Source organism: Monosiga brevicollis, genomic scaffold (assembly GCF_000002865.3).
Source record: "Monosiga brevicollis MX1 MONBRscaffold_45 genomic scaffold, whole genome shotgun sequence".
Classification (NCBI taxonomy): domain Eukaryota; class Choanoflagellata; order Craspedida; family Salpingoecidae; genus Monosiga; species Monosiga brevicollis.
This window is the reverse complement of record NW_001865082.1, coordinates 56,884-74,032: the sequence shown is the minus strand read 5'-3', so window position 1 is coordinate 74,032 and position 17,149 is coordinate 56,884. Positions and strand designations below refer to the sequence as shown.

The 17,149-nt window shown below is 55.6% G+C and overlaps 5 protein-coding genes across 5 annotated transcripts; 2 read left to right on the top strand and 3 right to left on the bottom strand.

The window, feature by feature from the left end:
* Positions 1-158: 158 nt before the first annotated feature.
* Positions 159-5,475, bottom strand: MONBRDRAFT_30176 (uncharacterized protein; the record flags this gene model as incomplete). Its single annotated transcript, XM_001750618.1, has 7 exons — positions 159-721; positions 830-906; positions 994-1,055; positions 1,199-3,556; positions 3,608-3,800; positions 3,960-4,047; positions 4,146-5,475. The coding sequence occupies 7 exons, from the start codon at positions 5,473-5,475 to the stop codon at positions 159-161; spliced, it is 4,671 nt and encodes a 1,556-aa protein (XP_001750670.1).
* Positions 5,476-5,889: 414 nt separating this feature from the next.
* Positions 5,890-7,809, bottom strand: MONBRDRAFT_30175 (uncharacterized protein; the record flags this gene model as incomplete). The annotated part of the gene is made up of 6 exons (XM_001750617.1): positions 5,890-6,014; positions 6,350-6,469; positions 6,556-6,639; positions 6,699-7,390; positions 7,428-7,563; positions 7,698-7,809. The coding sequence occupies 6 exons, from the start codon at positions 7,807-7,809 to the stop codon at positions 5,890-5,892; spliced, it is 1,269 nt and encodes a 422-aa protein (XP_001750669.1).
* A 636-nt stretch (positions 7,810-8,445) lies between these two features.
* Positions 8,446-10,323, top strand: MONBRDRAFT_39247 (uncharacterized protein; the record flags this gene model as incomplete). The annotated part of the gene is made up of 8 exons (XM_001750643.1): positions 8,446-8,699; positions 8,878-8,956; positions 9,052-9,143; positions 9,220-9,313; positions 9,393-9,458; positions 9,555-9,612; positions 9,711-9,819; positions 9,964-10,323. Exons 1-8 carry the CDS (start codon positions 8,475-8,477, stop codon positions 10,321-10,323), a joined length of 1,083 nt encoding a protein of 360 aa, XP_001750695.1. The 5' UTR covers positions 8,446-8,474.
* Positions 10,324-10,919: 596 nt separating this feature from the next.
* MONBRDRAFT_34662 (uncharacterized protein) lies at positions 10,920-14,601 on the bottom strand (the record flags this gene model as incomplete). Its single annotated transcript, XM_001750616.1, has 10 exons — positions 10,920-11,876; positions 12,438-12,608; positions 13,168-13,243; positions 13,343-13,436; positions 13,562-13,629; positions 13,727-13,848; positions 13,946-13,987; positions 14,092-14,170; positions 14,316-14,354; positions 14,446-14,601. The coding sequence occupies 10 exons, from the start codon at positions 14,599-14,601 to the stop codon at positions 11,263-11,265; spliced, it is 1,461 nt and encodes a 486-aa protein (XP_001750668.1). The 3' UTR covers positions 10,920-11,262.
* An 834-nt stretch (positions 14,602-15,435) lies between these two features.
* On the top strand, positions 15,436-16,959 carry MONBRDRAFT_30172 (uncharacterized protein; the record flags this gene model as incomplete). Its single annotated transcript, XM_001750642.1, has 8 exons — positions 15,436-15,513; positions 15,715-15,829; positions 15,902-16,000; positions 16,102-16,202; positions 16,290-16,360; positions 16,443-16,514; positions 16,630-16,773; positions 16,800-16,959. The coding sequence occupies 8 exons, from the start codon at positions 15,436-15,438 to the stop codon at positions 16,957-16,959; spliced, it is 840 nt and encodes a 279-aa protein (XP_001750694.1).
* Positions 16,960-17,149: the final 190 nt, after the last annotated feature.

Genomic DNA, 17,149 nt, shown 5'->3' with positions numbered 1-17,149 from the left:
TGGCTTCGACTTGTCGAAAAAGTCTGTCATCATTGCTTACGAGCCCGGAGAGCACCCACATATCGGCGGAAAAGACAAGCAGACGCCCGGGCCAGGAACAAAACAAAAAAAAAAAAAAATCACATCAAACTCAAAAGGGAAAAGATGAGACTTGGGCGTTAAATGTGCGTCTCAGCATAGGCGTCATCAGATAGATCAATGGCCACTGTGTGGGTGGAAGAGGCCAGATGACCCCCCGGTGAATCACATGTTGTCGAGTCACTGCTGCTAATGGAGCGCCGAAAGCGGCGATCAAGCTGAAATTGAGCCACATCTGACGATGCGGAATTGGAACTGATCTTGCGAACGCGAACGCCGCGACTCAGGGTAGCCCAGTGATGGGGCATGGTTTCGAGGAAAATTTCTCGAAAAGTGGGCCGCGATCGAGCTTCCACGGCGGCACAGCGCATGAACAGTGCCTTGAGCGCTTGGCCCATGCCCGATGGGGGATCAAGCAAGCTGCCCGTGAAGCGGGTGCCTTGGCGCAGGGCACGGCATGTCGAACTCAAAAGTGCCAGCACCTCCTCGTCCCCAAGGTGGCCAAAGGGTTCTTCGCCGTAGGAAAAGATTTCCGACAATAGGATGCCGTAGCTGTAGACATCGGTTTTCACCGTAGCCTTGAGCTCATCGATCATTTCCGGGGCCATCCAGCGCAACGGGAGCGGACGAGCTGTCTTCATGCCTGTTCAAGGTTGAACCCAGACTCATGAGTCTCAATGTTTAGCAGAGGGCTGTTGGCAACAGGTGCTATGAGACATGGTCTGAGGCGTGGCGAGCAGCAATCACATACGGTAGTAGAGCTTGACGCGGCGAGAGAGACCAAAGTCAGCCACTTTGGCCTGAAGGCCTTCGCCCAAGAGAATATTGCTACGCAGGATGGGTCGCGGAGAGTACAGATCCCACGGATCAAGTCAGTCATGGCCATAATTCACGGCCGCCGCCAAGCTCACTTACCGTGCTGCAAGGTCTCGGTGTAGGATATGCAAACGCGACAGTTCATCCATACCAGCTGCCACCTAACAGTCAAACATCGTGCGGCGAGAAGAAAGAAGGAAGTGGCAATCGGGCACCGATAGCAATGAGGCAGCAGCAGGTTCAGGCAAGGGCAAAAGAGGTGCCATTTGCGACGCGATCAGTTGTTCAGCACAGATGCGAATACCTGGTGGGCGATATAAAGAAGATCCCGTCCAGAGGCAGCGGCGGCATCCTCACTCATCAACCAGCCATCCAACGAGCCCAGGGGAAGGTACTCCAGGAGAATGGCTGGATTGTGAGCCTCCCTGACAACGCCCAGAAGACGCACAATGTTGGGGTGCGCCAGGTGCTCAATGGCTCGGACCTCTTGCTGGAAGCTCTGCAACATGTTGCCACAATCGCGAAATGTCTTGACAGCAACCAGCTGCCGAGGCTTGGCATCTCCGATGCTGCCGCGGACCATACCACGTCGCTCCTGTTCGAGAGGTTGCTGTGACTCCAGCTCCATGAGAGAGACATCGCCAAATGCACCCTGTCCCAACTCTTGGACAAAGCGAAGTTGCGACCACTGGTATTCCGGCTTGGTGAGAAGGCCAGATTCGTGGAGCAACCTTGCCTCGAGCTCCATGAGTCGATCAAACGCAGTACCGTCATCAGCACTGTTGGCTGAGGTAGTCACGGCCTCCTGAACCAAGGACCTAATTTTCAGTAAGGCTTCACGAGACGCTGGCGTCGGCGCAGCAGCTTCCAGGTCGCAGGTGAGTTGCAGCGCTGTATTGAGGTTGGTAACAGCCGCACGTGTCGCGTGGCGGTGCACTGGAAAGCCTTGAATAAAGACGCTGGGTGTGGCAGAGGCGCTGGACGCGTTGGTCGCATCCTGCGCTTGTACGATCAGGCAAGCCAAAGGCAAAGAGTTGCAGCCGAAGCAGCCACGTGCTAAGCAGGCAAGTGCGCTCACAGCTAGCGCACACACCTCGAGGGCCAAGGACTGCGAAGCCAGCAGGTCTGTGCAATGGTGAAGTGCCTTGGCAGGTGGGAAGAGCAGAACAAACTCCTGCTCAACTGGGCCAGCAGCAGCTGGACAGGCCAGGGTGCGATGGCTAGTTGTGGCGAGAAAGGCAACAAGCGCTTGCACATCTGTCCATCCACTCGCGTAGGCGGCCAATAGGGCCGGTCGAGCCTGACGTGAGTTGCCCACAATCCAGGCCTGGCCGAGTCCAAAGCGCCAGCCAGGTGATGAGGCAATGGTGTGTTGCAGGGTGAAGCGTGAAATGAGGTCCTTGACCTCGCCCACCGCGTTGTCAGCATGTTGGAGACTGGACCGGGCGTCCATGGAAAGAGAGAGCAACGGGTTGTGTTGTTTCTGCCAGCACAGACCAAAGATGCTGACAAAGCGGGGGCGCAGCTTTTCCTGAGTGCGCGTGCAGTTGCGGATGAGATCCGCAAGCACGCCAGGCTCGACGCCCGTGGTGTCAAGGTATGGCTGGGAGCGTAGTTTTGCCACAAAAGCGCTCTTGTTAAGATTGCGAAAGAGCTGCTTGCCAGTGATAACTTCATAGGCCAAGCACCCAAACGCGTACACGTCGCCTTTGATGGTGTACTCGCCATCGATGAGAGCTTGTGGCGACAGGAAGCGCACATCGTATGATTCGGTCATGGGCTCGGTGGGCTGCGCCATCCAAGCATTGTGAGTACGGAGTTTGGGTTCTACACCCACAGTCTTGCTTGCCATGCTGACGTAACTCTGGGATTCGTACACGTCACGAGCCATGGAAAAGCCCGCAACACGCACTTCGAGGTAGCTGCGCTTGATATATACTGTATCAGTTGAGAGGCAGCGGTGGACGATGGACATGGACTCGAGGTGTGCCATGGCAGCCGCCACTTGTGTGAGCATAATCAAGGCCCGCTGTTGCTGGATGTCAGCAGGCTGCATGGTCCATGCAGGGCTGCGCAAGTAGTCGCGTAGGGGGCCTCCTTCGGCATACTCGAGGACGCAAAAGCATTCGCGAGCGTTGGCAGCCAGTCCATAAAATTGCAGCACGCTGGGATGCCGGCGGGCAACGAGATGGTGCAAACGGCACATGGCAAAATACTCCACGGCAAGGGCAGGTGATGCACCTGGGTCCAGGGACAAGGCCATGACGGGCGCTTGTCGCTCGGTCTTAAGCGAGGCTTGTGCCATGAAGCAGGGCCCAAACCGCCCGGTTCCTATTTGTACGCGCTGCTTTAGCTGTGCAGGTGACTGCACAGATGCCTCATCCTCAAAGGCTTCGGCTAGAGCCAGGCGGTCGTCAAAGGCCCTGGCAAAATCATGCTCGAAGCGCGCCATGCCTTCCTCACGCGCTGATTGTAGGTGGGTTATGCTGATATGACGACGTGGTTTGCGGCGAAGATGGGCGTGGATCAAGAGGATAAGCACCAAGGCAACCAGGGCAATGGCCGCCACGATGGCAATGACAATCGTGTTGGGTCCGTGGCTGGCGCTTGAGCTAAGGCGTGGCGGCGTCGTTGATGCGGGTTCCGTGACGAGGCCGGGTGCCTGGGTAGTGGCAACATTGCGTGTTGCAAGCCAGGGCATCACAGGGCATACTAGGTCCCGGCTGTAGAAGACGCTTGGCAAGTGGGGCCCATAAGGAAAGGGTCGATTTGTGCTCCTGTTTTCTGCAAAAAATCCCAAAAAGCAAAAAAAGCCTTCCTGGCTGAGCGAGGTTTCGTTGTCGTTGAAGCGAATATGGTAAATGAGCTCCATAGCCAGAGCAGCATTCTCTTCATCCACTCGAACGCTAAAAAAAAAAAAAAAAAAAAAAAAAAAAAAAAAAAAAAAACAGCAAGAAGAAGGGAAGGGGGCAGGTGTCAGTCATTAACCGTGGGGATTAGGATCCCTGAGGAAGATCGACAGGCTGATCTCGCTTCGCACACCATGCAATTCCAACCAGTCTTACTGAAGGGAGGCTTCGCCTACGCGACCTTCGAAGGAGGTCCAATTCTGAATGACAGCTTGCAGAGGGGGGCACAAAAAGGGACCCGGGTCTATCACAGGCCAGCGGTGAGACCAGGGGTGACGGCGGGAGGTAATCTGAGCACATAGTAGCTGCGACAATGGGCTAGCACTGTGCGGCGAAACTGACTATTGGGGTCGGTGCAATTGCTCGGATTGTGGGACCAGGTAAGAACGCCACCCCGGAGATGCAGGGTCATGTTTTGGTAACAGGAACGGCCGCAGATGTTGTGTGCCGTGAGAGCGGAAAGCGTGAATAGGCCGCTGCAGTCCATGCTGGGTTGGAGGTGAAAGTTGGCGGCGGTGATAGCGCAGCGGGCTTCATCGCGGCCATTGGGGCAATCCAGTGAGCCATCACACACTTGGTGCTGTTGGACCGAGCCAGCAGAGGGATCAGAATCATTGCAGGGCAGGAAAACAGGGGGCGGGCAATAGGGTGCCTCACGGAGCGGGGGGTCTGAGCAAGAGCAGTTGATGAAGAGAGGGCCGGACGAGCTTTGGGGATTGGAGACAGGATGCAGCAGGCAAGTGGAGGGGTTATCGCTCATGTCAATGGCAGCAGTGTAGGTCTCGCCGTTGGGGAGGGGCACGGTGAGGCCCCGGTAGATGTTGAACATGTTGAGAGAAAGATGAAGCAGGTCAAGGCCAAAGTGGGTGATGTTGTTGCCGCTGATGTTAAGAACGTTGAGGTTGAGGGTGGCAGGTAGAAAGTCGCAGGCGATGGTGGAGATATTGTAGCCGTGCATGTCAAGGGAGCGGAGGGTCTGTATGCGGGCAAGGCGTGGGTAATTGGTAGGAGCGTAGTTGCGAGCATCGAGGCGCACATGTTTAACAGGTCCCAGGTAAACGTGTTGATCGGACATGGAAAGATTTGTGACGGGGTCTTCAAGCCACAGAAACTGGAGCTTTCCGAAGAAGGTGGCGGCGACATCCATGATAAACTCATTCAGGAAGAGGTTGCGCAGATGCAGCGACTGAACGCTGCTGTGACGGGGTTGGCCAAACTCGAAGACTTCGACGGGATCGAAGCGGCGAGAGCCGAGGCTGTTGAAGGTCAAGTCGGTGATTGGGTTATCCAGCCCCAGCAGGGAATCAAAATTGTAGTTGTAAACATTGGCCTCAAAGGCAGAGACGACAAAGACGTCGAGCGTTCGACCGATGCGCCCCCAGTCGGTGTTGAGTTCTTCCTCTCCATCCATGGAAAAATTGCGTAGGTTGTGGAGGGTGAGCGTCGAGACTTCGCAGGCGAGGTCACAAAGGGCTTGGTGGACCGTGGTGTTGGGCCCAAGATAGCAGTCAGCGGTGGATGCCGCTATTACGCAGACATCAACGCTGAGGACGTCATCGCATTCGAGGGTTAGCGGGAAGCGGCAGGTTCCTTGTAACGCGGTGACTCGGAGGGTGGGGGCCAGGAAGACGGCGGCCACCAGGGCAACCAGGCTCTGGGCTGGGGTTGGCATGCTGTTTTGATGCTTCAGCTATGTTTCACGTCGCAGCCTCAGCGCCTGGTAGCTTTGAAAACTTGCGTCCATGGGTCAGAGCTCAGATCCCAATACGGGAAATGACGGGGTAAGGGCAAGGGGCGGGGGGCGGGGCGCAGCAGCGCCGCCAACGTGAGAGTTGAAGACGGGCAAGATCATGGAAGGATCAACGACCAGTCCTGTTGACCCTCCTCAAAGCGCCCTCATCTCCATCAAACCAGAGCGATGGCCAGAAAAGATGCCCCGAGACGACGCCGTTTGCGCCGATCGCATGTGTGTGTGGAAGTGATCCAACCCCACACGACGGTTTTGAGGGCGAGGACAACAGCAGCAAAAACCTACAAAAGTGCTACTTTAACTTTGGTATGAAATCAAGTACCTGCCATTAGGTGTCTACAACAACTCTTTCTCTACCAACATTAACTTGTATGAGAGGGAGAGAGAGAGAGAGAGAGAGAGAGAAGAAGAAGAAGAGAGGGAGAGAGAGAGAGAGAGAGAGAGGTTGTGAGTTGGATTTTCTGATGTGCGCAGAGTTGTTGGGGGGAGGGGGGCATGGGTGATAGAAGGGGCTTTGAGATCATTGGGCTAGTTTGCGTGGTGTGTGTGTGTGTGTGTGTGTGTGTGTGTGTGTGTGTGTGTGTGTGGGAGGGCATGGGTGATGAAAGGCGGCACGAAGCTGGCCCAAAAAGGGTGAGGCGGGATCGATTTTGACTAGGGCATAGACACAGGGGAAATTTAGAGTCAGGTGTGGAAGGGCGACAAGTTGGGGGCAGAAGAAGGCATGGTCATGTTGCACAGGGTCGGTTCTTTTGGCAACGTGTAGAAAATGCCTTCTGTGTCACGACGATTGAACTAGAGATGGGGAAGTGTTGGCCAGGTGCGGGGCGTCCGATGAGATGGTTGGCGCGGTTGCGTGGCACGTAGCCGCCAACTGCAATGGTGATGTTCGGGCAGGCTTGGAGGTTTCCGCGGCCTAAGGCGTGTAAGGCAGTCCAGGGGGTGAGAAGAGTGACCGTGGAGTTTTCAAATGTCCATTCCTGCTCAAGGCGGCAGACTCACGTGGCTCTTGGTTGAGTGGCGTGGGCACACGGGTTGGGAGGGCTCTACGCTCCGCGTACATGCCATCAAAGTTTCGGTGAGACACTTCAAGTGGGAGCCAGGAGGGCGCAGGTAGACATGGGTGATAAAGGTGGCGGTCGTACCCGAGTCGAGGCGTGCAAGCAGGGTCACAAGGGCACTGCGCAAGGCGGACATGTCCACGGCGTCCTGGTGGACGAAGACCTGGAGCGCTTCCACGTCGCATTTGCAGCACGTTGGGCACGTCGGCTCAGACTGGGCGTTTGCAAGTCCAGTATGTGGCTTGACATCCAGAGGGCACGGTGAGGCCGGTAAGCTACCGTCGGCCAGCACGCTGTCATCGAGGGCGGGAGCGGCCTTTGATGAGGCCCGCCCCATGGCACCCATATCAAAGAGCCGAAGGGCGCGAAGAGGCGTGTGGGACGGAGTGCCTGTGGTGACGGCACTGTCATCCAGGGATGGCGACGGCTGTCGAGCGAGCTGGCGCTGTGAACCTGCAAGTCCATCAGCTTGGGGCGTCGAGACTCGCGGTCCGAGCGAGGCGAAACTGTGGTCGAGCGTATCGTCGAGATCGCAAAAGCTGTCGTTGCCCGAGCCCTGGGCTGCGGCACGCGCGTAAGCCAGCGCCGACGAGTCTAGGCTTGCGCGAACCTCGAGGTAGGCCGCCCGAGACATTTGCATCATGTCAGCCGCTGTCTGGTCAGCGATCTGCGTCAAGCGGCTGCTCACCAGCGCGCTCGCCTGTTGGTTGTTCAGCAGCAAGCTGTAGCAGTCCACGGGTGTGAGAAAAACCAAGTTGGGATGCTTGCCCCTACGTCTGGGCGTTGCACGGAGGGGTCGGGTGGGTTACTCACTTGACGTTGGCTTGGTGCTTGAGGTCGGGCACCACCATGTCGTGGTCCACCATGAATCGGACGAGATTGGAGCGGCGCGGTGCCGACTGTTCGGGCACTTTGAGACCCGTTTCCAGGTTGTAAAGGTGAACGCGCCCTGTAAAAGAAAACGTGCATTCAAAGGTCAAAAGCAGGAGGTGGCAAAGGCATGTCAACCAAAGTTCAGGCCGGCATGCACGACGGAAAGAGAGGTGAGAAGGCAGGGTGATCCAGCACAAAGCACACACTCACCACGACGGCGGGCACGACCCGAAGCCAGGCGCTGGCCAGAAGACCCCTTGGAGCCTCGTGGCAAGGCGGTCTCGGTCGCCGCCTCGCTCGCAGCGCTGGGGCTCGTGGTCATCGTGCTTGTCCAAGTAGGAAACGGAGCAAAGGAAAAGGCCCAGTGGCCGTCCCTGCAGGCAAAGTGGTCCACAGCACTTGCCAAAGCCAAAAATTCAAAATTTTCCACCTAGTGGGATCAAGGCGGGAGAAGAAGAGGGAGAGAGGGAGAGCGAGAGAGAGGGAGAGGAACCACCCTGACGTCCGTCAGCTGTCCCAAAACCTTTTCCGCCGTACCACGACAGCTCGCTCTTATTCACAACGCCCTCCTCCACATGGGGCCATGCTCCTCAGCCCAGAAAGCACAGTACGACCAGACCCAGCGTCCTTCTCAGCTGCTTCACCACATCCCAACCCCAAGCGGGGACGAGGACACAGGGACAGAGAGTCAGATCACCCACCACCCCCTCCCTCGTCCGGTTTCCAGCACGACGGCGTCGTTATTGGCGCGTCCGCTCCCACACACGCACTTCGGCGCCCTTTTTAATCTGACATTACACAACAGTATAGTACAACACCCAATGACAACATAGCATCTTCAGCTGACAATTTAGGCTGACATTCAACATCAAGTCTCGCCGTGCTACCAGACGTTTTATCTTACTTGACAACAACAACAACACATACACACACACACACTCTCTCTCTCTTTCTCTCTCGCGCGCTCGCACACACACACACGGAGCCATGGCAGGCCTGCTGAATACACCGCAAGTGCGGCGGAGTGAGGCTGATCTGTATGATGGTGCCGCGCTGGCACGGCCAACGACGGAGGACGAGTCACTACGCCAAAAGCTGGTGGCCTGGCTCCAGCAGGATTGGTCCATCGAGGCCTTTGATGCGGCCGAGGGCGAGCTCCGTGACATTTGCGCCCAGCATTGCACCGGCGACTGGATGGCCAGCTATCGCCTGGTGCGTGCCATCAGTCTCCTGGCCGTGTCTTGTTTGTGTGATTTGCCTGTGCTGTCGGTGCCTGAATCATTCGAGCACGGCAGGATGGTTGAGCTGCATCTCGCATGGCAGCCGCTGATGTCATCGCCCGTGCATGAGTTGCCTGGCAGCCCTCTCACCTTGCGTTTGTGTGGGGCAGGCCATGGTTGCAGCTCGTCTCGGTCTGGACCGGGACGCAGAACAGCTCCTCCAAGGCATTCTGGATGGCGCACCTGCTGGTACGCGACTCTTTTCTTGACGGTTTGGCACCAAGATCATGGTCCACAAGCGTAAAGCAGTCGCCATCTGTTCATCCTCCGCTCTCCTGTTGCAGAGAAGCGCTTGATCCGACTGCATGCCTCGTACCAGCTAGCCACGCTCCTCTTCGATAATCCGGGAGGTGATGTCCCGCAGCCAGAGCGCGAGGTACGGATTGTAGCCTGCCTTACTACGCAGAGTCACGCGTTCTGGCGCTGATGGCCGCTTGTTTCAACTCTTCAAGGTGCGCGGTTTCGAGATGATGCGCGATTTGGCTGGTGTTGACGTGGCCAGCTTTGCTCAAAGTACCCAGCTTCCCACCGTGCGCGGTAACGACGGTGAGTCCATTGTGGCTCTATGGTGTTTGACCATATGGACTGGTCTGTGCTCACTCTTTTCCTCCGGGTTCGACGCCAGGTCTCTCTGAGCCCGTGGAGCTAGTTGTGGAGGCGCAATGCAATCTGGGTCTAGCCTATCTTGAAGGTTGGTCGCGCATTCACTCTTGGTCTCTCGTGGAAGCTTTTCTGAGGACTGTTTACAAATTTTAATCAAACACCACTTGTGCTACAACCCGCTTAGGTCAAGGGGTGGACCGAGACGATGACGAGGGTGTGCAATGGTTGCTCAAGGCTGCACGGTAGGTCCTATTGAAATACTCGGAGGTTTTTTTTTTTTTTCTGAACCGTGCACCCGGCCTCGCGCTGTCCCATGATCTAACTCTGGGCCTGTGCATAGTCAAGGCAACCCGGATGGCTCTGGTCGAGCCATGAATGCCCTGGGTCATTTCTATAGCGATGCCACCCGTCCTCTTCGTCTGGATGATCCCTTGGTGTTGCGACAACCGGTCAGTCACCACAGACCCCGTGGGCCCCGTGACTTGCCACGCGGGGTGGGCCATTCAGAAAAGCGGCCATTCAGAAAGCGTTTGACTCCAGCATGTCAGCATGCCGCTTGTTGAGCTTACGCATCATCTCTGCCCCTCATGCAGGATTTGAAGGAGGCATATGGGTGGCACTTGTTTGCGGCCAAACACGGGAGCATGGACTCGATCTGCCACCTTGGCCTCATGCATCGCACAGGGCAGGGGTGCAAACGCGACACGACCTTGGCCCTCAAGTACCTGCGCGAGGCCGGTACGGCTGGTCATGACACGGCTGAGACGGAGCTCGGCATTCATTACTACGATATGAAGCTCTACAACAAGGCCATGCAGTGGTTTCGTCGTGTAGTTGACCCTCTCCGTCGGCTGGATCAGGCTACTGTTGAGGCCATGAGTTTGACCATGCGTCGTGTAAGCCGTCTCGCCGGCATTTCTGGGTCCTTTCTTTACCTTACCAAGTGCTTGTGACCCAAGTCAGGTGTGCATTCGGTAGCTTGTTTCTCACGTCTCAGCGTGTGTGCGTAGACGCGTGCTCGTGCCTGTTGGTTTGCCTCGCTGTGCTTCACCCGCGGTCTGGGCTTGGAGCAACCAGATGCCAAAGAGGCGGAAGCGTAAGTGCCTTGCATTTTTTTTTCGGGAGCTTGACAAGTTCACTTTGCACATTTCACACCCTCACGTGCTGATGAATGGACCGCCTCCCTGTCTCTCTCACATACTCACTCTAGATGTCGCAAGCTGGCCCTCGTTTTTGATAAAGCAACTGTGTATGAGCTAGTCAAACAGAGCGTTTGAGCTGAGCGGTGCAAAGGTACCTCGTTGTCATAGTACGTAGCTCTGTTTCCAGTGTTCAGAACAGAAGCATGATCCTTTCTTCTTTGCTTGAAGATGGCCGCTAAGCGGCATGCGCACGAGCCGTGACTGGGCTGAGATCGTGTCTCTTGACCCACTCTGCCACGTGACTTGGCTGATAATTGATATTATCCTGTTGTCACGTTGCCCTTTTTCCCCCCCCCTGATTCATCTGGACTGTTGCCAAAAGAGAATGGTGTCTCCTTGAAAAGTGTGCTGACAGTGCTCAATTGTATCCAGGCAGCAAAGGAAAAAAAAAGGAAGGAACAAGAGGGAAGAGAGGATAGATCCCAACACTCTACAGGCGAGCGTGCCGAAAAGACTGTTGTCACAGCTCAACGTCACGCCAGTCTGAACCGGTTTGGATCAACCACCAGTATCAAAGAAAATGAATGTTGTCATGCTGCAAAAATAAACACAAAAGGGAACCGCAAACCAGGGCTCAAGCCACAGAACAGGTGCGTAACAGCCAGTATGAAGAATCATGACAGGGGGTCACGCGCCTCATGGATTGGGTCAAGGATGGGTTCAGCCAGCCGATGCGAGCGGGCGGACAGCTTAATAGCCATCGTAGAAGCCAGCGGCAAAGCCGATGGTACCGCCGACCAGGGAGCCAACGGCGCCACCAATGGCGGTGCCAACACCGGGGCAGATGGTACCGACGGCACCACCCATGGCGCCACCGAAAGCAGCACCCTCAGAGCCATCCGTGGCACCCTCGCTGAAGCCAGAGGCGAAGCTGCGGCGGCGAGCCTGGGCACCGTCGTAGTTGACGAGGTCGAGGGCGGTGAAGGTGGCGAGCTTGCCGTTCTGGTGCATGTAGCAGGTGTTGTGGCGGACGAGGAAGCAGTCGTCGGTGGACTCGGGCAGAGAGATGTCGGCGGCGCCCTCGGACTTGCTGAGGAGGGTGCCCTCGGCGTCAAAGAGGGCGGTCATGACCTTGGAGGTACCGAGCTTGGTGTAGTTGTCAAGGGTGAGGTTGTTGGTGATGAACTGGGTGGTGGCATCAATCAGGTCGAAGCACGACTCGAAGTCATCGGCGCAGACGGGGTGACCAGTGACGGCCGAGTTGATACCAACGGTGCGGGTGGTGGAGGAGGTGGTGACGGCAGCCTGGTTGTACAGGGTGTCGATGCGGCCGTTGGCGCTCTCAATCTCGCTGGTGGCGACACCTAACGAAAAGGGATAAGATAAGAAAAGAGACCCCAATGTGAGTAGACCATGATAGGGAAGCAAGATAATAGGCAAGCCAGCACAACAAGGAGAAGAAGGAGAAGAAGAAGAAGAAGAAAAGGAAAAAAGAAAAAAGAAAAGGGCAGACCATAGGTGATCATGTGAAACAAAACGAAAACCAAGTCTGGCAAACGATTCACATCACACGTATAGCTTGACCAGACTCGACCATAAGCAAAGGAGAAAAAACAAAGGGAGTGATGTGACCCTTGCATGTGTGCGGGTGTACATCAGGCAGGGAGGGGAGGCTGCCAAACCAAGAATGACCTGGTGGAAATAAAAACAAAACAGGCTCTCACGACAAATGGGACCCCATGCCTCCAGCACCGCCACAACAGGGGAGCAGGCCCCAGCACCACCAAGACAGTCTCACGCCACATCCCCAATGCTCGAAGACACAAGATGGCCCGGTCAAGAGACTTGAAAGGAACAACGGGTTGCCATCGCGTCATGGACGCGACCGCCGAGACACCCAAACAAGCACAACACCAACACCTCACCGGCCAGAGTGACGGCGACGACGGAGATGATGAGGGCAATGATGAGAAGGGTAAAGTTAAGCGCCGAGTTCATGCGCTTGTCCTGGCGAGCGGCCTCCTGAGGAGCCATCATGGCGTATTCAACCGACATCTTGACGGGAGTTGGAGGCTCTGCCGTTTTCAGGTCAAGCACTGCGACAACCACACAAGGGGAAATGCAAGCCAGATCGCACCCCGCCCTCTCTCTCTCTCTCTTAACGTTAAGCTCTTTACTTGACTAACAGCTGAAGGGTGGAGGCGCGAGCTTGATGACTCCATGACGTCAAAGCGCCGAGTGTGTGGGTAACGTTAAGCAGACAGGGTCGCGAAACAAAAGGAGAAGCAAAGGAAAAGCAAAGGAGAACAAGATCATGCCCCTTGACTCTTGACTCACTGTGGGCTTTGGGCGTGAAAGTGTGACATTAGTAAGACTTGGTATTGGAGTGGACATCACAAAAAGTTGTATAGTATTAGGCAAGACTTTTGGGGTCAAGTCTATTGTACGGCCCTTTGACTACCCGCAACTCTATATGGTAGCGGCACCGCTCTGTTCTTTCATTAGATTTTTACATTCAGAACACACGTTGTGAACACTCGGACCTCCGAGCTTGCGATCTCCACAGCTCCATAGGGCTCAATACCAACACACACGGGCTTTACTGGCGCAGGGGACGGCTGGGACGGTTGTCGAGGAACATGCGAAGGCGCGCACGAATGCCAGTCTTGTCGTAGTAGGCTTTGAGCTCACGGTACTCGTTCAGCACGTCCTCGCCAAAAGCTTGGCGCAACTGCAACACACACACGCCATGCCATAGCAAGCAGGTGAGTGAGTGAGAAAGTGCAGTTTGTTAGCACGCAACGACGGCTTGGATGCATGCACAGCCTACCTGTGTCAGAGCATCAAACATGGCCACATCACCAAACGTGTAGTGCACGCCGGGTCCCAAACCGTGGTCGTTGCTCTCCGTCTCCACCGCCAACCTAGCCCCCCCCCCCCCCCACCAAAACCACGTTGCCAATCAGCAAGACTCTTTGTTTCCAGAGCCTGCCCGCCCTTATTCGAAAAACCGAAACAACATCCAAACACACTCCAGCCAAAGCCTCACTTGTTAAGATGCTGCAGCCAGTGAGGCAGCGTGGTGGAAACAAATTTGTCCTGGTCTTGAAGGGGACCCTAGCCCCAGATGAAGGCATGGGTGGAATAAATCAGCGCCATATCCATGCATCGGTGCGGGTCACGCAAAAGCAAGTGCGCCAGAGCCATCATATACCGGCTTGAGGTACATTTCGTACAACTCGCGACGCAGGTCGTTGGACGCCTGGCACAATGCCCGGGCCATGGAGCGCTCCATCTCATTGCCTCCCAGGTACGAGTTGCCACGCCCGGCCTTGGCTGCAGGCATCGGGCACACCCAGAAGATTGGCACGGTAAGAACACGCGAGCAACAAGACCCAGCAGCATGGCCGCATAGAGGCAAAATCAGACGCACCAGCATCAGCTTGCACGGCAATGTGCTCCATGATGGCCGCCGCTGAGACCAAGGGCGGACAGGGAGATTGGTGCGACAGAGTGAGGCAAAACAAAAACACAAGCCATGCCAGCGATGCTGGCATTGGGGCAGGTGTGCGGGCGTACATTCGCAGAGGGCAAAGCCATCCGTCCAAACTAGCTTAGGCAGCTTGTGAAAGTTTAACTCGCCCTTCTTGTCCATCGCCTATATATGTGCAGGGGTCATCGGCATTGGGGCAAAGTGAGCACCGACATGGTCAAGGGCAAGCACGATGCACGCGGCACCACGGCCAGCGGTCGCGTCCCCTACCCCAGACAGACATCCAACGCAAGGTGCGAGTCAGACCTACCGCTGCGTCCGAAATGATATCGTCATACTTGACACCAGTCTACACACAGGCATCGCATCAGTTGGCTTGCAAAAAAAAGCGAATTGGACGGCTCGTTCCAGAACGGCCAGTGAACGACCGGTCTCCCCACCTCGGCAAAGAGCATACGGATCTGCTCGGTAAAACCCTGCTCAGCGGGCGCATACAACGTGGGCAGCGACATGGTAATGGGTCTCAATGGTGTTGACTCGCCAAGGTTCTGCGACACCCAGGAGCAAGAAGAGGTGAGACACAGATTGACCGACATGATCCTAAGATCCTAAACGCCAACAAGAACAAGGGCAGCCCCTTCCTCCGGACCCTTGGGACAAGCTCTGTGAAGACCAGTGATGCACGAACAACGATTACTCTTGTCAAGTGCACTGCACGACAGGAGAGGAGCCAGACACCCAAACAAGGTCGTGTGGATGTGGATGTGTGGTGCCTGTGGGCTGGGGTTGGTGGGCGGATCTCTTGGTTCAGTCGTTCGACAGCGACGATCGGAGCACGACCGAGCGTACCTCTTTGCTTGCCGGTAAGCAAGAAAATGAGAATCATTTTCACTGCCAAAATTGTAGTTGGACCAATAGCCAAACCCAGTGACAGCCGCCGCAAGTTGCGTTCATGCATGCAAAGTACCCAGCAACACAGAGAAAGAGAGAGAGACAAAAACAAAATGAGAACAACAAAAAGTTAGAAATGTTCTGCAACTATTATCGTTGTTTCGCTTAATAGAAATGCAAAAAGATGAAATGGGGGTATGTACCGAGTCTTATGAGGGGCGGAGCGAGGTGAGTTGATCGGAGGGGAGGGCATGTACAAGGTGCTCATTCTGCTGGTTGGTGAGAACAGTGAGTCGCCCTCGACCCCTGGCTTTGGGAACCCATCGGCCCTCGCCTCGCGTGTGATGGTGACAACCCGGGCGCAGAGAAGTGGGGCGTCACAGAGGCGCGCACCGCTTGCTAGGCAGCCCCGCTTCTTGTATTTGGTAGCCGACCTTGCTATTCTTCTCCATCCTCATTTCATCTCCCGCCTTGCGACTGGGGGTCTATGCTGGTGCGGTTGGGTTGGGCGTCAGATCTGATCCTTCAATTTCAACAAGATGGCCAAGCTCTATTATCACGCCGGTCAGCGCGGCGAGGCAGAAGCCATTCGCATGATGTTTGTCGAAGCCAACTTGGTGAGTCTCGTTCACCATGGTTCTCCATTCTGGCCACTGCCCCAAAAGCCTCTTTGCATTCAAGGTCGCAATGCAAACGACCAAGGAAAAATAAATCTTTCTTGCCCAGACCGAGGCTGTAGACTGGCGAGGTCATAGCAGGGCCAAATCATGTCCATTATTCCCTAATGACCTTCCCTCGTTCTCGGTATCATTCCGTAGCCCGTGGACGATGTGGCAGTGACGGATGCCGATCTGGCAGCACTGGACGGCGAGGGCAAGCTGCTTTTTGGTGACCTGCCCGTGCTCGAGGTCGACGGCATGCGCCTTCCCAAGCGTAAGTTGCGGTTGCCGGTGCCCTTGTCTCATATCTTGGTTTCACCCGTCATATCACCGATCGGCCGTTGAGGACATGGAGCTCACTTTGCGGTGCACATCTTCTTCATCTCAGAGGCTGCAATTCTCGAGTACATTGCCAGCAAGGCGGATGCCAAGAGTGGCGGCAAGGGTACGACGCACGCGCCGATTGGTGATTTGAGTTCCAGTGCCGTCTTTGATGTCGTGTGCTGCTCTCGCGCTGCTGCTCACTCCCATTACACCTGCCTGCAGACAACCGCTTTCTGGGAAGTAATGAGAATGAGCGATCTACGGCACGCTCGCTGTGCAGTGCTGCAAATGATCTCCGCCGTGAGCTTATGCGCTTGCTCAAGGTTTGTTTGCACTGCTCTGCGTTCGCATTCAACCTGTCAAAAAACAAGCTCAGCGTCGCGTGGGTATGGGTGCTTGCTGTTGAACAGAACCGCAACAGCGATGCCGAAAAGGCTTTCAAGAAGGACACGCTGCCTCTGTACTTTGGCAGCTTTGACAAGTTTGTATTGGCCGGCCTTTGCGCTTGCTGGGTGCCTCAGGCAAAGCTGCCCAGTTTCACCGCCCGTACCTTTTGCTGCTAGGATGGCCGTGGCTTCCAACGACGAGGACAAGGGCCTGGGGGATGGCGTTCATTTCACCTTTGGAGACCTTGCGTGCGTAAAACAAGCGCGTGGCTCTCGTGCCTCCTCTTGCATCCGACGACACTGGCATGAACCCAATGTTTAGCCCTCACCTTGTCTTTTTCTTGCTCTCGTTGTCCCGCAACAGGGTCTTTGAGGTGGTGAATGCAATCACCCATTATATGCAGGTGTCCATCATCCGCCCCTACCCCAACCTGAAGGAATGGCACGACAAGGCCATTCGTCGCCCAGCCCTCGAAAAGCACATCCATGCCCGCCCAGAAGCCACCTGGTAGAATGCGATCGATCGCACGGCAGGTCTCGAATCGGCAAGACCAAGCAGGCGATTGATCAAGCGATGATGGCGCGCATCGCCTCGACAACCTTTTCCATTTCCGTTGTTTCTCTCTCTCTCTCTCTCTCTCTCTCTTTAATTGAGCAATGCCAAGCCCCCCTCGCCACTCAAATTTTACTTTGAACTACATGTACGTACTGGCCACCAGCACTGACTCACACTGCCACCTGGCCGTCTATCATGGTCAGCAGAAGAAGAAGATGAAGAAGAAGATGAAGAAGAAGATGAAGAAGAAGATGAAGAAGAAGATGAAGAAGAAGATGAAGAAGAAGATGAAGAAGAAGATGAAGAAGAAGATGAAGAAGAAAAAGAA